We start from the raw sequence: 17,925 nt of genomic DNA on the forward strand, positions 1-17,925 counted from the left end.
TTCCTCAAAACATGCAGGGCAGGCAATGCGGCAGAGTGAAGAACAGCGCTGGAAGAAGACTTTATTTATTTGTGACATTTATATCCCACATTATCCCAAAGAAGTTTGAGTTCAATGTGGCTTACAATAAACAGTATAGGATACATAACAAAGAATAATTTATTTAGATTTTGCTCACACCTTTTTCAGTGGTAGCTCAAGGTGAATTACATCCAGGTACTCTGGATACGTCTCTGTCCCAGGAGGGCTCACAATCTAAGTTTGTACCTGAGGCTGCTCCCCAGTATCTCTCCACACTCGTCCATCCCTACACCCCTTCCCGTGCACTCCGCTCCATGGATAAATCCTTCTTATCTGTTCCCTTCTCCACTACTGCCAACTCCAGACTTCGCGCCTTCTGTCTCGCTGCACCCTACGCCTGGAATAAACTTCCGGAGCCCCTACGTCTTGCCCCATCCTTGGCCACCTTTAAATCTAGACTGAAAACCCACCTCTTCAACATTGCTTTTGACTCATAACCACTTGTAACCACTCGCCTCCACCTACCCTCCTCTCTTCCTTCCCGTTCACATTAATTGATTTGATTACTTTATTTATTTTTTGTCTATTAGATTGTAAGCTCTTTGAGCAGGGACTCTTTCTTCTATGTTTGTGCAGCGCTGCGTATGCTTTGTAGCGCTATAGAAATGCTAAATAGTAGTAGTAGTAGTAGAGGCAATGGAGGGTTAAGTGACTTGCCCAAGATCACAAGGAGCAGCAGTGGGATTTGAACCAGCCACCTCTGGATTGCAAGACTGGTGCTCTAACCACTAGGCCATTCCTCCACTCCAAGCCATAATGCATAAGAAAGTAATTTGTTGTAAGAATCCAATGTTACAGTACAATATCATAAATGTACTGGGATAGCTACGGATGTTTAACATTTAGAAAATCTATTATGAATGAGAAATTGTACATAAAGAGAAGGTTAATGGTAAATAGAGTAACAACCCTTTCTAATTCTTCCTACTTTCTTACTCATCTATATGTTACAACTTTGCCTTACACTTCACTACCAATTATAATGTTCTAGTACATATTGTGTTGACGTTGTAAGTATTATACCATGCCATACTTTGTATTGTTGTTCAAATATTTTTACTGCTCTAATTGCCTCCTGCTCATGTTTGATCTATTCTTACTGTACTCCGCCTTGAGTGAATTCCTTCAAAAAGGCGGTAAATAAATCCTAATAAATAAATAAACCAATTCAGGTAATAATTAATTGTTTGAGATACGGTTGTTCTTTGTGAGGGTTTGTTTGAATAGGAACCAGTGGCGTACCAAGGGGTGGGCGATGGGGGTGGTCCACCCCGGGTGCACGCCGCTGAGGGGGTGCCGCGCGCCTGTCGGCTCTTCGTTTTCATGCTCTCTTTGCCCCGGAACAGGTTACTTCCTGTTCCGGGGCAGAGGGAGCATGAAAACGAAGAGCCGGCAGGCGCGCGGCACCCCCCCCCCCCAGCGGCATGCACCCGGGGGGTTCTTTTGCCAGGGGATCGGGGGGTTTTCGCCGGTGGGGGGGGCGTCGCGCTGTTCCGGGGGGGGGGCGCTGCGCATCGGCGATCCGCCCAGGGTGTCAGCCCCCCTAGGAACACCACTGATAGGAACGATTTGAGGATTTTACGAATTCTAGAATATTCTTCTTCTGCTGGTGGGGCTTGTGCTAATACTGATCTTCGTCTTCTGGATTTTCGTCTGACTAAGCCTCTGTGGTTTTCATTTACAGGTACTTTGTCTGCCCCTTTTGGGCTCACTAAGTTTTGTACCTGGGGCATTGATTGGCGTTCTTCCTCTCTCTCCCCCCCCTCCCCCCTCCCTCTCACACTTTCAGGCTCTTTTTCCCCAGACACCTTGTTCTTTCCTCATAGATTTGCTGCCGCCAGCCTCAGCCTTCCCACAGGACAACACCAGAACCAAACAAGAATCATCGGTAGCTCCTGCACGAACTGTAGCTTTTCTATGGATCTGGTTTGCCAGCTTCCAATCATTGAGTACCCCGTGAAGGGTCCTGGGGGTTTTAAATCCCACTGCTATACAATTGTACTAAAATATTTTTAGTGTTCTTTAATATCTGTTCTGTTACAGGGTCACAGAGCTCGAATTCTGTGATATACTGCCACCTTCTGATCGTATTTATTTCTGCAGTTGTAATCTTTACTTCATGAAAGCTGTGCATTATAAGATTTACCTTATTCTGTGAGAAATAAGCATGTTTTCAATGACCTAACTTAGGATCTAACCCTGACTCTGGGGTTAAATGGTCAGTATTCTCAAAAGAGAAGAGTAGTTAGTGGGGTTCCCCAGGGGTCTGTGCTGGGACCGCTGCTTTTTAACATATTTATAAATGACCTAGAGATGGGAGTAACTAGTGAAGTAATTAAATTTGCTGACGACACAAAGTTATTCAGAGTCGTTAAATTGCGGGAGGATTGTGAAAAATTACAGAATGACATTACGAGACTGGGAGAATGGGCTTCTAAATGGCAGATGACGTTTAATGCATGTGGGAAAGAGCAACCTGAATTATAGCTACGTCATGCAAGGTTCCATGTTAGGAGTCACGGACCAAGAAAGGAATCTAGGTGTCGTCGTTGATGATACGTTGAAACCTTCTGCTCAGTGTGCTGCTGTGGCTAAGAAAGTGAATAGAATGTTAGGTATTATTAGGAAAGGAATGGAAAATAAAAATGAGGATGTTATAATGCCTTGGTATCGCTCCATGGTGTGACTGCACCTCGAATGCTGTGTGCAGTTCTGGTCACTGCATCTCAAAAAAGAAATAGTGGAATTAGTGGCTTGATGTAACTTCTATTTTTGGGTCTGGCAGAGCAGAGGGTAACATCCCTGTGCCTGCCTTTTGCTGCTGCTGCCTTTGCCACAGCCACGGTGAAGACGAAGCAGTGGGCCACTGGATGAGCTTCAGACCATCTAAAATGAGTGAGCCAGCGGGAGGAGGACAGGACAGAGAGACAAGAAGGGGCAATGTAGAATATGGGAGAGGAGGGAAGAGATGGAGCAAAACTGGATACGGGGTTGGGAGTGAGGAGAGACAGAGCAGTGCAGGCTATGAGGAGGGAAAAGATGGGGCAATGGGGGTTATGGAGGCTGTGGAGAGATGGAGCAGTTCAGACCATGTTGGGGAGGGGGGTGAAGAGATAGGCAATGTGGGATACGAGGGTGGTGAAAGAGAGCAATGCTTAGTATGATGGAGAAGAGATGTAGCAATGCAGAATATGGGGGGAATGGGGCAATGTAGGATACAGGGGGAGGCAAGGCAATACATTGAGGGATGATGGTTTTGTTTTGTGGTAATGGTGGTAGGGAGAGGAAGAGAGACAGAATGTAACTAGATGGTTGGGAGCAGGGCCGAGACATGGGGCAATGCTGGATGGTGATGGTGTGTGAGGGAAGAGATGGGTAATACTGGATGGTGATGGGGAAGCGAGAGAGAGAGATGGGTCAATGGTGGGTGATGGAGAGAGAAGAGCAGTGCTGGATGGTTGGGGAAGAGAAAGGGATGATGTTGGATGGCAGGGGAAGAGAGAAACAGATGATGGAAATGGGGGATGGAAGAAAGAAAAAATAAAGAAAGAAAGAAAGAAGGGAGCTAGAGGGTAGGAGAAGGGAAGCAAGGGGAAATGCCCAAGATATCAGGGAATGGAGGAGAAGGGAGGAGATGCTGCCCATGGATGAAGGGAAAGAGAAGAGCTGGATAGATTTGAGGAGACAGAAAAATGGAAGAAAGTTGGACATGAAAGATGAATATAGGGTAGGGAGTGAAGAAGAAACGATGAGAGAAAAGAAATAGTGGATGGACAGGGGGCCATGGAAATAGAGCTCAGAGCATAGAAAGAGGGAAGCAGAATCAGAGAGAGGAAAAGAAGTGATTAGAAAAATAAAAATCACCAGACAACAAAGGTAAGAAAAATGAATTTATTTTCAGTTTAGTAACTAAAACGTGTCAATTTTGAAAATATACTTCTGCTGTCTATATTCTGCACTGTACAGGAGGAAATATGGTGGGGTGGGGAGGGGGGGGGGAGGACTCTTTGTGTAATTAATTGTGCAATTAAAAATTTTAATATGATTGCAACTGGCACTCCATGCAGTTTACCCCAGTACTTTCTTGCTGTTTTGGGTTGTAACTTGATTGTAGCCCAGTGCTTCCATTTCCTCCTCTCATGCTGTAATGCTGTTGTATTCTAAAATAACCTTGTGTTTAAGACTGGGATTTGCTCTATCATTGGACCCCTGATGTAGCCTGAGGGTGAAATGTGGCCATGTTGGGTTTTTAATAAAGAATCACATCTTCCAAAGAAGTTTTATTTGTGGCAATACTGTTCTTTGACTTCCATAAATGTAAACCAATTTGCTTGTACCACAGAAAGGCACTATGCAAATTCGTGACCCTTTGCTCTTTAATCTGATAGAAGTCTATAAAATACTGAGTGGAGTGGAATGGGTAGATGTGAATTGATTGTTTACTCTTTCCAAAAATACTAGGACTAGGGGGCATGCGATGATGCTACAAAGTAGTAAATTTAAAACAAGTCGGAGAAAATATTTCTTCACTTAACGTGTAATTAAACTTTGTAATTCGTTGCTAGGAAATGTGGTAAAGGTGGTTAGCTTAGCAGAGTTTAAAAAAGCTTCCTAAAAGAAAAGTCCATAAGCCACTATTAAGATGGACTTGTGGAAAATCCACTGCTTATTTCTAGGATAAGCAGCATAAAATGTATTGCAATGTTTTGGGAACTTGCCAGGTACTTGTGACCTGGATTGGCCACTGTTGGAAACAGGGTGCTGGGCTTGATGGACCTTTGGTCCATCCCAGTGTGGCAATACTTATGTACTTAATCAAAATTAAACTCTGGAATTCGTTGCCGGAGAACGTGGTGAAGGCGGTTAGCTTGGCAGAGTTTAAAAAGGGGTTACACGGTTTCCTAATGGACAAGTCCATAAGCCACTACTAAATAGACTTGGAAAAACCTCACAATTCCAGGAATAACATGTATAGAATGTTTGTACATTTGGGAAGCTTGCCAGGTGCCCTTGGCCTGGATTGGCCGCTGTCGTGGACAGGATGCTGGGCTCGATGGACCCTTGGTCTTTTCCCATTACTTATGTACTTATGTATTAAAATTTGCTATGTAATTTGACCGATGAAGAGGCAGGCGAGCCGCAGGTTTAGTGGCTCTTGTGAAACAAGTCGCCACTGAGGTCTTCAGTATGATTGAGTTTGCTGCTTTCTTAAAGTTTTGAAAGACTTGCTAGGGCTGGGTATTTATATAATGTAGATAGATTGTAAGGTCTTTGAGCAGGGACTGTCTTTCTTCTATGTTTGTGCAGCGCTGCGTACACCTTGTAGCGCTATAGAAATGCTAAATAGTAGTAGTAGTAGAGATGTGCCAATGCTTAAAGTATCCAACCAGTTTTCTGGATGTACGTGTAGCCCGGACTAGAGCCGAGTTCCACCGACCCGGGCTGACAGGGACAGTTCCTCTGGCTTACTCCGTTCTCTGGCTCAGGTTCAGTCCACTCTCCAGACAAGCTTTGGGAGTGGGTTCCATGTTCCGGAATTGTGATCCAGGGAGTTTGGGAGGCTACCACTCATATATACTCATATCACCCCTCTCCTCAAGTCACTTCACTGGCTTCCAATCAGATACCGCATACAATTCAAACTTCTCCTCCTTATGTACAAATGCACCCGGTCTGCGGCTCCTCACTACCTCTGTACCCTCATCTCCCCCTATGTTCCCGCCCATAACCTCCGCTCACAGGACAAATCCCTCCTTTCAGTACCCTTCTCCACCACTGCCAACTCCAGGCTCCGCTCATTCTGCCTTGCCTCACCCTATGCCTGGAACAATCTTCCTCAACCCCTACGCCAAGCCCCCTCCCTGCCCATCTTCAAGTCTCTGCTTAAAACCCACCTCTTCAATGCTGCTTTCGGCACCTAACCTTTTGAGAAATATAGTATGCCCTATCAGATTGACTCTACACTTGTCTTTTAGATTGTATACTTGTCTCTAGATTGTACACCTGTCTTTTAGATTGTAAACTCCTTGAGCAGGGACTGTCCTTCCATGTTAAAATTGTACAGCGCTGTGTAACCCTAGTAGCGCTTTAGAAATGTTAAGTAGTAGTAGTAGTAGTACCACCCTCAGTTGAGCCTGGAGAGGGTCCCAGCTTTTTCCCTCTCTCTTCAGAGCAACCACACTGCAGACAGTCGTCTGTACAATAAAGAGTTGGGTTTTTGCAAACTCTGCAACGGTAGTAACTCCAACGTTTTGCAAGGCCACGTCAACCAGTTTCAATTCTTCTGATATTCCTCTCAGGGAACTCTTGTACTGCTCTCCCTCTCGGGTTTATTTACAAGGGTCTTTCTGGGTTTCTGACTACATACAAATGTACAGGTCTGTTGTCCATGCCTATGCTCAGAAAAGGTGTCTGACCCAAAGGCTTTCCGTCCTCGAGCCCAGACCCCCTTTAGTCTGACCCTTCTTCAGTGGTGACCCCTCTTCTGGATTCCCCCTGGTTCTGGGGATGAGCTCTCCATAACTATGATCTCCTGGCTCCTGGGCTGGGATTATATAAGTCCATAAGTATTGGCACAACGGGACAGACCAAAGGTCCATCAAGCCCTGCATCTTGTTTCCAACAGTGGCCAATCCAGGTCACAAATACCTGGCAAGATCCCAAAAACCGTACAAAACATTTTAAGCTGCTTTTCCCAGAAATAGCACTGGATTTTCCCCAAGTCTATTTAATAATGGTCTATGGACTTTTCCTTTAGAAAGCTTTCTGGACCTTTTTAAACCCTGCTAAGCTAACTGCCTTTACCACATTCTCTGGCAACGAATTCCAGAGTTTAATTACATGTTGAGTGAAGAAACATTTTCTCAGATTTGTATTAAATTCTCCACTACCCACCTGTAGCACACTCATTACTGGTTGCTACAGTATGGAGTAGCCCCATCTCTTTGCAACCAGTGGTCACTCTTTCCCTTTCTTTTGGAACTCCCCTTTTCTGATTCCCCTCTTGGCATACCTCATATCCCTTTAGTAACTCCTCCCCCACTGTCAATCCTTCTCCCAGGAACCTCTCTTTCCTTGCCACCTACATCAACTACTCCCCATGAGCTGGGCCAAATCCCACATTGGGACGGCACAGTCACTCCCCACAGTGACTCTCTAGCAAACTTCTTTTCTAATAATCCTCAATCTGATAGGGGATTAATATGAATTAATGATGTGACAGAAGGCTGTGAGAATAAGGAATCGTGAATACATAACTGGAGTGTCTTTCAAAGCTGTAGTTATGTTGGCCCTATTATGTCGTAAGATAACATGGACTCAGCTTTTCTCAATGCTCCACTTTGTGAGCATTTCCAATACAGTTTCTGCTAGACGAGCTGCAGAGTGACCGCTGTGAAAATACTCACAATGCAAGACAGCAAACTATTGCTGAAAATCATCACGAACAAGCAAAGAAAACGAATCAGAGAGAGTCCGGAGCAGAGCAGAGAAGGGCTCAAGTTCAGGTACAAATGAAGTTTATTGGAAAATGACCCGACTAGGCCACGTCAGGGGTCAAATGCACAATTCTTCATTGGCTTAACAAAGCATAAAAATGCCAACAGCCGGGACTAGTGAAATTATAATGCGCATCCATTAAGCTGACAGCATTTTGTACAGTTCCAAAACCAGTTACATGCCCTCACATTATCTTTTTTCACATCTCGCCTGGACTATTGCGACATCATCTACATTGGCTTACCTCGATTTTTTTTTTACATCCTCTCCAAGCGAGAGAAAGTGCAAACCTTGCATAACACTGCAATGCATGTTCTTTTTCGTCTCACCATTATGCCCATACCACACCCTTACTTAAGCTACTTTATCAGCCCATTATTTATAAGATAGCTATCTTTTTTTTTTTAGTTCAATCAGTTTTTTATTGATTTTATAACATATAGTAAATTTAGTACCAATGACAATAACAGTTAACAGAAAGGTCAATGTACTCTGACTATATATATATACATATATGTATATTCGTATGAAGTATGCATGCATATCAGATGTTATAGTATTAATGCCAATGTTTGTAAAGTACCTGTACATTAATTACTTAGCTGGATGAATATTTAATCACCGGAGACCAAATTTTATTATATGCCATAAAGGAACCACATTTCTCTGCTGCTACGTTTTCGTATTTAGCTGTTAGACATACTGAGTTCCACCACATTTCGTAGGTTAACTTTGTAAAATCTTTCCAGTTTTGACATATCAATTTTATAGCCACTTGGATCAATATACGTAGTAGTTTAATTATATGTGGTGATAATGTATTGTTAATGCCGAAATCTCCTGCTATTATCGTTTTGTAAGTTAAAGAAATCTTTAAATTTAGTATAAGAGTATAATATATCATTGCCCATTACTGGATGAATATTGGTCTCAAATAGAGAAAACAATTTCTCTTATACTAAATTTAAAGATTTCTTTAACTTATAAGATAGCTATCTTAACTTTTAAGGCACTCGGGATCGGCTCTCCTGATTATCCCTTCCTCCCTGACGATTCCACACTCTCCAGCACAGGTTCTGCGTTCAATAAACAGTCATCGTTTGATACTTCTGAGCCCAACATTTGCACATTTAGATTCCACCAGAAACTGTGCTTTCTTCTTTTTTGGCACCATACGTTTGGAATAAGCTCCCATTATCCCTCCACAGTAACACATCGTTAAAGCAGTTCAAATCAGAACTCAAGACTTATCTCTTTATACAAGCATTTGGATCTCCAGATAACTAAGGTTTGCCTACAATTTGCTCCCCTCCTCTTTTCCTCCTTCCCTTTTTATACAATTTTCCATTACTCATCCCTCCAAATCTATTTGTATGTTTCCTGCATGTTGTGAATGTATTGCTTTTGCACTTTCCTATCATTGGCGTTCCTTATCCTTTTCCTTATATGTGCTGTAGCATGTAAACCACTTATTTATTCCATTTGTATCCCACATTTTCCCACCTATTTGCAGGCTCAATGTGGCTTACATAGTACCGTAAAGGCGTTCGCCAAGTCCGGTAGAGGAACAAATACAAGGTGATGTGGTCGAATAAGGTACGTGTGTTTCAGGCACAATAGGGGTCGACGAGAGGGAAGGTTATATAGTGTCCAATACGATCTTTGGTTTTGCTGTGTTGCAGAGTTTAGTCATTTATGTAGGGTCGGTAAGGTACGCCTTTTTGAACAGGTTGGTTTTTATTGATTTCCTGAAGTTTAGATGGTCGTAGATTATTTTCATGGCTTTTGGCAGTGTGTTCCATATTTGTGTGCTTATATAGGAGAAGCTGGATGCATAGGTTACTTTCCTGCTTATAATCGAATGAGAAAAACGCCCAAGTTCCGACCTTAATCGGGAGATGGACGTTTATCTCACAAAACCGAATAAAGCGGTATAATCGAAAGCCGATTTTTGGACGTTTTCAACTGCAATCCGTCGCGGATGCGGACAAAGTTGATGGGGGCGTGTCAGAGGTGTGGCGAAGGCGGAACTGGGGCGTGGTTATCACCCGAACAGAGATGGGCGCCTTTCGCCGATAATGGAAAAAAAGTATGCGTTTGTAGCTAGAATTTAGGGCACTTTTCCTGGACCCTGTTTTTTCACGAATAAGGCCCCAAAAAGTGCCCTAAATGACCAGATTACCACCAGAGGGAATCGGGGATGACCTCCCCTGACTCCCCCAGTGGTCACTAACCCCCTCCCACCACAAAAAATGATGTTTCACAACTTTTTATTTTCACCCTCAAATGTCATACCCACCTCCCTGGCAGCAGTATGCAGGTCACTGGAGGAGTTGTTAGGGGGTGCAGTGGACTTCAGGCAGGTGGACCTAGGCCCATCCCCCCTACCTGTTACAATTGTGCTGCTTAATGCTTATTAGTCGTCCAACCCCCCCAAACCCACTGTACCCACATGTAGGTGCCCCCCTTCACCCCTTAGGGCTATAGTAATGGTGTAGACTTGTGGGCAGTGGGTTTTGAGGGGGATTTGGGGGGCTCAACACACAAGGGAAGGGTGCTATGCACCTGGGAGCTCTTTTACCTTTTTTTTTGTTTTTGTAAAAGTGCCCCCTAGGGTGCCCGGTTGGTGTCCTGGCATGTGAGGGGGACCAGTGCACTACGAATCCTGGCCCCTCCCACGAACAAATGCCTTGGATTTATTCGTTTTTGAGCTGGGCGCTTTCATTTTCCATTATCACTGAAAAACAAAAATGCCCAGCTCACACATTGTTGAATAAAACATGGGCATCTATTTTTTCCCAAAATATGGTTCGGTCCGCCCCTTCACGGACCCGTTCTTGGAGATAAACGCCCATGGAGATAGGCGTTTTCGTTCAATTATGCCCCTCTTTGTATTTGAGTCCTTTGCTTAGTTCTGCCTAGTCAGTTAAAGCAGTATAGAAAGTACTAATGAACTATTCTGGTTTCCTCGGTGTTTGGGAGAACCCAGGAGCACCTCAAGGCTAGAGCGTTATCCCTATGCCTGAGAATAAGGGCCCTCCGTAGGGAGGCTAATGTCTTCTACATCCTCCAGACATCTGTACATCCAATCATTTTGGGTTTACCATGGCTAGAAAAGCATAATCCAGTAACAGACTGGGAGAACGGTGAAATTACTGCCTGGGGCAATGCCTGCTATCAACGCTGTTTGGATTTGGTGAAGCCTACTTTAGCTATTGCCACTGCTAAAATGAGTATCCCAGATGGTCTGCCCTGGGCTTATGCAGCCTATGCCAATATATTCTCCAAGAAACAAGCAGAAACACTTCCCCCCTCACCAGGAGTACGATTGTCCTATTGACCCTCCAGTTGGGTAAGGTTCCACCTTGGGGAAGGGTTTATCCGCTCTGTGTCCCCAAGGCCCAGGCCATGTCTGACTACATTGCAGAAAGCCTACAGAGAGGTTTTATCTGGCCTTCCACTTCTCCAGCAGCAGCTGGCTTTTTATTTTTAGGGAAGAAAGATGGTACCCTGTGCCCCTGTATTGATTAATGAGGTTTGAATGCCGCCATGGTCAAGAACAAGTATCCACTTCCAATATCTGAATTGTTCAACTGTCTTCAAGGTCCTGTATCTTCACCAAGTTAGACCTCAGGGGAGCATACAATCTGATTCGTAAGACTGTTGTGCCTAAAAGCCCCCGATATATTGTATTAAGATATGGTCATGATTCCAAGCTTGCTGGACACCTTGGAGTTCGTAGGACATTAGAATTCATATTTCATGCCAATTGGTGGCAGCAGATGAAAAAGGATGCACACAACATTGTGACCTCTTGCCCTATCTGTGCCCACCATAAGCCATGTCGCTGCTGTCCGTGGATACCAGAGGCTCCTTGGGTCCATGTAGCCATGGATTTTGTAACAGATCTCCCTGTGTTCAAAACTATAAGAGTGATTGTGAACTGATTTTCTAAAATGGCTCACTTCATTCCTTTACCAGGGTTACCCTTTGCACCCGCCTTGGCCCGAACCTTCTTTAAACAGGTCTTCCGTCTACATGGACTATCTGAAACCATTGTTCTCGACTGGGGAGTTCAGCTTACTTCGTGATTGTGGTGGAGTTTATGCAAGACTCTACAGATTAAGCTGGATTTGTCATTGGGCTATCACCTGCAAATCAGACAGACAGGGTCAAACACATTTTGAAGGCCTTCCTAAGCAGCTACATGTCCACCCAACAAGGTGATTGGTCTCAGCTATTATAGTGGGCATAATTCAGCTACAACAATCATGTAAAATGAAGCCTCTGGTTTTTCTCCCGTACAGACTGTGTTTGGATGACATCCTAGGGTACCTTTGCCCATACCTCAGAAGGCTGTTCTATCTGCTGTGGAGGCTGTAGCTGTGCCCCTTAGTAATCTTTGGAGAAAGACTTGGGAACACTTGGTCCAAGCCACTGAGAGATACAAGAAAAAAGTGGATAAACAGAGACGTGCAGTTCCAGCCCAGGGACTTGGTTTGGTTATCTACCCAGAACCTACATCTTTAAGAGTCCTTCTACCAAGTTTGCTCCTCACTTTATTGGACCGTATCTAATAGAACGCCAAGTTGGACCTGTGGCTTACCAGCTGAAGCTACTTCCTAATATGTGGGTCCATAATATATTCCACATATCCCTTCTCAAGCCTCTAGTCCTGAAATGGAAGGGGAAGAGACCACCTACTCCCTTCTTCTGTGGCCACAGACCCAGACCAGAAATGTGAGGTTGAGGACATCCTTGACTCTAGGAGGTTGTGGGGCAGTCTTCAGTACCTAGTTGCATGGAAAAGATATGGTTCTGAGGAAACGTTATGGGAGCCAGCAGCCCATATCCATGCCCCTCTACTTATCAGAAGATTCCATTGCAGGTTTCCCCATAAACCCAAACCTGGACTGCGGAAGAGGAGGTCCTTGGGGAGGAGGTGCTGTCACAGCCATGGCCATGCCCCACACCCCGGCTTACCTGTTGATGACAGGGGGCATCGGGGTCTGGTCCTGTGGAGTCTTCCCAGGTCCTGAGTGCCTTATGGTGTAGCAGGCTGTCTACAGTGCTGCTTCTGGCTCCCCAGAACAACTTGAGGGTTTGCAGCTCACTTGCTCCTGCAGGTGCTGACCTTAGGCGTGCACCTGTGGTGTTCTTTCCATCTTAAAGGGACAGCAACAGGAACTTCCTCTGGACAACTGCAGATGACATCAAGGAGCTGGGGCCTTATAGGGAGGTCTCAGATTCTCCCACTTTGCCTTTGCAATGGGTCTTCCAGCCTTGTTCCAGTTGTCTCCTGCTGTGCTCCTGTTGTCCACCTTCAGTCCTGTTCCTAGCTGTGTCTTTGTCTTGTTCTTGCCTGTGTCTGTTTGTGTCTTTTGTAGCTCCTGCTTCTCCTTGGCCCTGATGTTGTCAGGCCAGTCCCCAAAGACCCTCTTAAGGGCCATCCCCTGGTCCTGACTCTGTCAGAGAAAACAACAATGCAGACGATCCGCAAGATCCAACGTGGAGACAAACAGAGCAGATCAGACAATAATACCAATAATCTTTATTTATAGGGTAAACACCTAAATAAAAAGTGCCCGACACAGGCTGTGTTTCACCCAAAAGGGCTGCGTCAGGGGCTCTATAGGAATATCTTCATTCACAACAAATGTTAAAAAGTATACACCCTAATTTGCCACCAAATGTAATGAATGGACAAAAAGCTAAGGCACAATTGCAGGCAAAGACACCCAGCATATAACCAACGTCAAGATAAAATTGCACTCCAGAGAAGGACAGTGTGTAACCACACTCTTCAATATTCCTGGGATGTGCTGGGTGGGGCTTAACTTCCATATATGGGTTAAGCCCTGCCTGGCGCATCCCAGGATGCACTGGGCAGGGTGGGACGCCTCCATTTTAGGAAGATGCCCAAAGAGAAGGGAAAGAGTGCTAGTCCCTCTGTCCTCTCACTACCAAGACCACGAGATAGGCTGTTGAGAGGAGGGGGTGGATAGCAGTCTCACGGGACCACCAGGGCGTTTTTGTTTGGTGGGGTGGGGGGAAGCTAGCGTTCTCACTGGACCACCAGGGCATTTTTGTTCGTTGGGGTGGGGGGAAGCCAGTGGTTCCACTGGACCACCAGGGTTTTTGTGCTTTGGGGGTGGGAGGCCTGTCTTGTGTTTTTTTGGGGGGTGGGGGGGTGGGCTTAGGTTTGACAGGTCCAGGAGAAAATCCCAAAGCTCTCAAACTTCTTCAGTGGGTCTCCCTCAGCCCTCCCTTCTAGCAAACCCTAATGCCAGCTCCTAGCTGGCGTAAGGTTTGCAGCGGCAGCAGCACCCTTGTTTGCCTGCTGATCATGAGGGATGAATGTGGGAGACACTTGTTTGCCTGCATTTGCACGCAATTAGCGTTCAGAGCCGGCAAGCGCGTTATTACTTGCTCACCAGCTCTGATCATCGGGCAGGCGCAAACACAGGCGCTAGTATGGCGCTATTGGCCCCTAGCGCCCGTGTTTGCTTCTGATCATCGGCCTATGAGGGCTGTTTTACACTCAAAGGCAATAAGTAAGCTCATACTTTTTTGTGTGTGGACAGTCCGCTTTGAAACCAACTGCATTTACATATACACCTGTGTTTCTGGCACAGTGAAAGTATATGCAGACTTTAGAAAATTCCGAAGTATGTATTTAACTACAGTTCCCCCTTCCCATTTCATCTTCCTCAAAATGCACATAAACGTCACATGTACAGGCTATACTGGCATAAATTTAGGACGTATCAGAAAGGAAACATTTACCATTTCTGCAGGAAAGTTCTGCGTTACCCATGGTCTTCACTTTGAAAATTACCCTCTTCTTTGCAACAGTAACTGAGGTTCAAGTTTATTTTATTTCATTCAGATTTGTCTTTCTACACATCCAATTAATTCATGCAGGTGGTCATTCTCTAGGCCAGGAGCTACCCCTGCACTGATGTGGATCTTCTTCCAATGTAAGGGTGGGGGGTCTGATGTGTGCCCAGATAGTGATGCCATTCCCTATATAAACAGTATATATTGGATTGGGACTAGGGCTGGGAGGCTGTAAGCAGCTTCTCATCATCTCCCCACTGTCACAATGACTGAGCTCAAGCCAATGCTGCTCTTCTGAGCCAACTGTTTACTGAAACTAGTTCTTTAGTAGGCAAATACAATGTGGCAGAGACAGGCGATAACAACTAATTTATCTCTGGTGCTTTACGCCCCCGACTCCAGATCCCAGAGGAAGTGGGATTTACTACAATTGCCTTTGTCTTCTGAGTAAGATTTACAGTCATTGTCTTAATAATATAAGAAATTAAGTGTGTTGGTGTGCAGAGCAGCACTGAAGATAAATAGGTACCCAGTACCCATCATAGGGCTGTCTTGATGAATGGAATCAGATCCACAGAAATGCATCACAACTTGTAGAAGGCATCAATCTTATCCTGGTAGAGCTGTAACACAACAGTGCGTCTCAGTTTCATAGTTGGACCTATAAAGAAGGTAAGAGACAAAATCAGGAAGCAAATAACTAGAAACTGGAAGAGTTCTAGAACCACGAGAAGGGCATCCCTTCATTACTTTGATCCTGTCTTCCCACAGTGACAAAAATGGAGCAGCTTTGAAGGTCAATGAGCTCCAGCACACACAGGAGCCGTCATAGTTTGTCTTGATTGCTGGACGCTAGAGAAATGGATCCACAGAAAAGTTACAGCTCGCATGAAAGGTATAAATGCAGTAGATTATTGCAAAAAAAACCCTCAAATTCTTCATATTCACAGATAGAATTTCACTTCATAGAATAATGTATCACAACTTGTAGAAGGCATCAATCTTATCCTGGTAGATCTGTAACACAACAGGACGTCTCAGTTTCATAGTTGGACCTGGAGAGAAGTGAAGAGACAAAATCAGAAATGGGAAGAGCTCTAGGACGTCAGTTTATTACTCTGATCCTCTCTTCCCACAGTGATACCAACTTATTCTTCTAGTGTCTTTCCTAATCACTTTCTCCTCACAGTCCAAATCCCAGTCCCAAGAGATGAAGAAACAGCAGAAACAGACTCTAATCACATAACTCCCTTCCCTCCTCCTAGCCAAGGAGAGCCATTGGCAATGCAACATACACTTACCCATACTGTATATAGTCAGAGGCAAATTCAGAACCCACCTGGCTTCCCTGTGACCTAGCAGAGTCCCTGGGACAAAAGGAGCACTCAACCAACCCCCCATCCATGAAGCATAGAGAATACAGACCTATTTCTCCCCCCAGAATGGAGAAATCTTTGTCCAAGATGGTCCATTTTTGCACTCTGTGGGCGTTAGATTCAACTCTTTCATTCACTCGCTCTATCCCCTCTTGGATGGCTTTGTAGATGGCTGGGTCCTTTGAGCTGATCACCTCAGACACACGTGTGGCCCTGCTGCCCAGCTTCTGGCAGAACTGGATAGCTTCAAGGGTTAATTCATCTTGGGGTTCCGCAGTTTTTGGATCTATGTTGCACTGAGAAGAAAGGAAAGAGTACTGTTAAATTACTCAACATCCTCTTGAAATGCACTCAGAGGAAGCAAGCAGATAATGTTGTACTCAGGAAGCGTCATCACACCCCCCCCCCCCCCCCCCCAAGTGCTGGCATTACCGAGACATTTATCTTTCAGTCAAAGTTAGAAGTGGGGCAAGAGAGAGACACCCCATAAAGACGGGCATCTGTTTATCTGAGTGGTACTGATAACAGGGATTTGGATTCTGGTATTCAAAGAAGGAGTTCTGTTGAGTATCGAGAGGATACATCATCTTGGATTCCAATCAGCTGAAAGTATTTCTGGAGAGCTATTGACCAGTTGAGGTGGGATGGGAGTATAGGCTGTTATAGAATTCTTTATGCTGTTAGGGATGCCTGATTATTACTGATAGTGTTATTTTGCGTTGGACTTTATAGCCCATTTCCCAAATGATTTCCTCTACCTTTTTCCAGTCTTATAAGAAACTGACTGATGCTGTATTATTTTCTTGTATATCTTTTCTATCCTTTTCTAATATTGGTGACTGTTCCATGCCTAATTTATAGCTTGTAATTGTAAAGTTGAACATTTCAATAAATAACAAATTTTAATTTACTCACCACTGAGGTCAGACTACTAACTGACCTGTAGTTCCCATCCTCCTTTTATGGTTAGTTTTGGGGTAGTTTAGGACCTGTAAGCTACAGGAAAGTTAGGCCAGGCTAAAATTGCATTTATTTTTAAAGGACTGAGTTGTCAGCATTGCTGATTTACCAGAACATGCAGATATGGAGCTTGAATGTTTACTCGTTCATGGGACGTGCAAGAACCATGTATAAGGTTACCTGAGTACAGCTTAAGATCACAGTAACCCGATATGCCCTCCTACTTGGGTGATCAGAGGGTGGTTCTGTTGAGACTCCCCTCTAATGGGCTTATCATGAGTGAAGTGTTGTGTATGCTTAAGTTAACCCCTCTTTTCTCATGGTAGGTGACCATCAACACCTGGGGAAAGATGTCCACCCTCAATGTATAAGCTCAGGCATTAACATGTTCAAATCCACAGTGAGAGAGCCATATGGTTTTCTGGTAGGATCCTCACAAGGCCTGGATAAAGAAGCATGTCTTGTCTGGGTACTTTTGTCTGGCGAGAACCTCTATGTGATGTTTCTCTCTCAGATTTTTAAAAAGCACCATATATTTGGTATTTCAGATAGTGCTGCTTGTTTTGCCTTGGCAAACATGTTCTAAAGTAAAATGTATTAAAATTAGTCCAGTAAAAAGATTACCTTATTTCCATGTTCTATTTATAAACATTTATTAACACAGCTACAATACTATATCCTAAAGCAAAATAATAAAAATATATAAAGATGATAGAATACTGTATATTGAAATGAAATGGAAGTAGAATTAAACTCACCTTCCATTGGGGCACATGGAATCACAGTTTAATGCAGTGCTTTTTTTGTAGAAAAAAAGGTGCCGGTACTCATTATGGGCGGGGTCACCACATATGGCTCCACCCCTATGATAGCCACACCCACATTAACCACACCCCCTATACCAGCCATGGCGCATATAAACAGACATCATTGAAAATATTACAGTACTATAGGAGAAAAAAATAACGTGATTTGCTAACTAGTAGCAGTAGTATACCCAGTGCAAAATAAGACAGCCAATGTAATTTCTCAAATTGGACATATTACAAACACTAAAATGAAAATAAAATGATTTTTTTCTACCTTTGTTGTCTGGTGACTGTTTTTCTTTCCATATTGGTCCCAGTCTGTGATTCTCCTTTCCTTTGTTTTCACTTAACTCTTCTGTGCC

The 17,925-nt window shown here is 44.2% G+C and overlaps 1 protein-coding gene across 2 annotated transcripts in view; it reads right to left on the bottom strand.

The window, feature by feature from the left end:
- The window catches only part of LOC115462797 (long-chain-fatty-acid--CoA ligase ACSBG2-like), a 257,186-nt gene that overhangs the window by 108,459 nt on the left and 130,802 nt on the right, over positions 1-17,925 (bottom strand). Inside the window, exons 14-15 of one of the 2 annotated variants that reach the window (XM_030192806.1) lie at positions 15,844-16,090; positions 13,856-15,079 (exon numbers count right to left, since the gene is read on the bottom strand). In XM_030192806.1, the coding sequence (XP_030048666.1) occupies positions 15,003-15,079; positions 15,844-16,090 (324 nt within the window). In that variant the 3' untranslated portion in view covers positions 13,856-15,002. The other variant, XM_030192805.1, reaches the window with a different exon arrangement.

This window comes from Microcaecilia unicolor, chromosome 2 (assembly GCF_901765095.1).
Source record: "Microcaecilia unicolor chromosome 2, aMicUni1.1, whole genome shotgun sequence".
Classification (NCBI taxonomy): domain Eukaryota; kingdom Metazoa; phylum Chordata; class Amphibia; order Gymnophiona; family Siphonopidae; genus Microcaecilia; species Microcaecilia unicolor.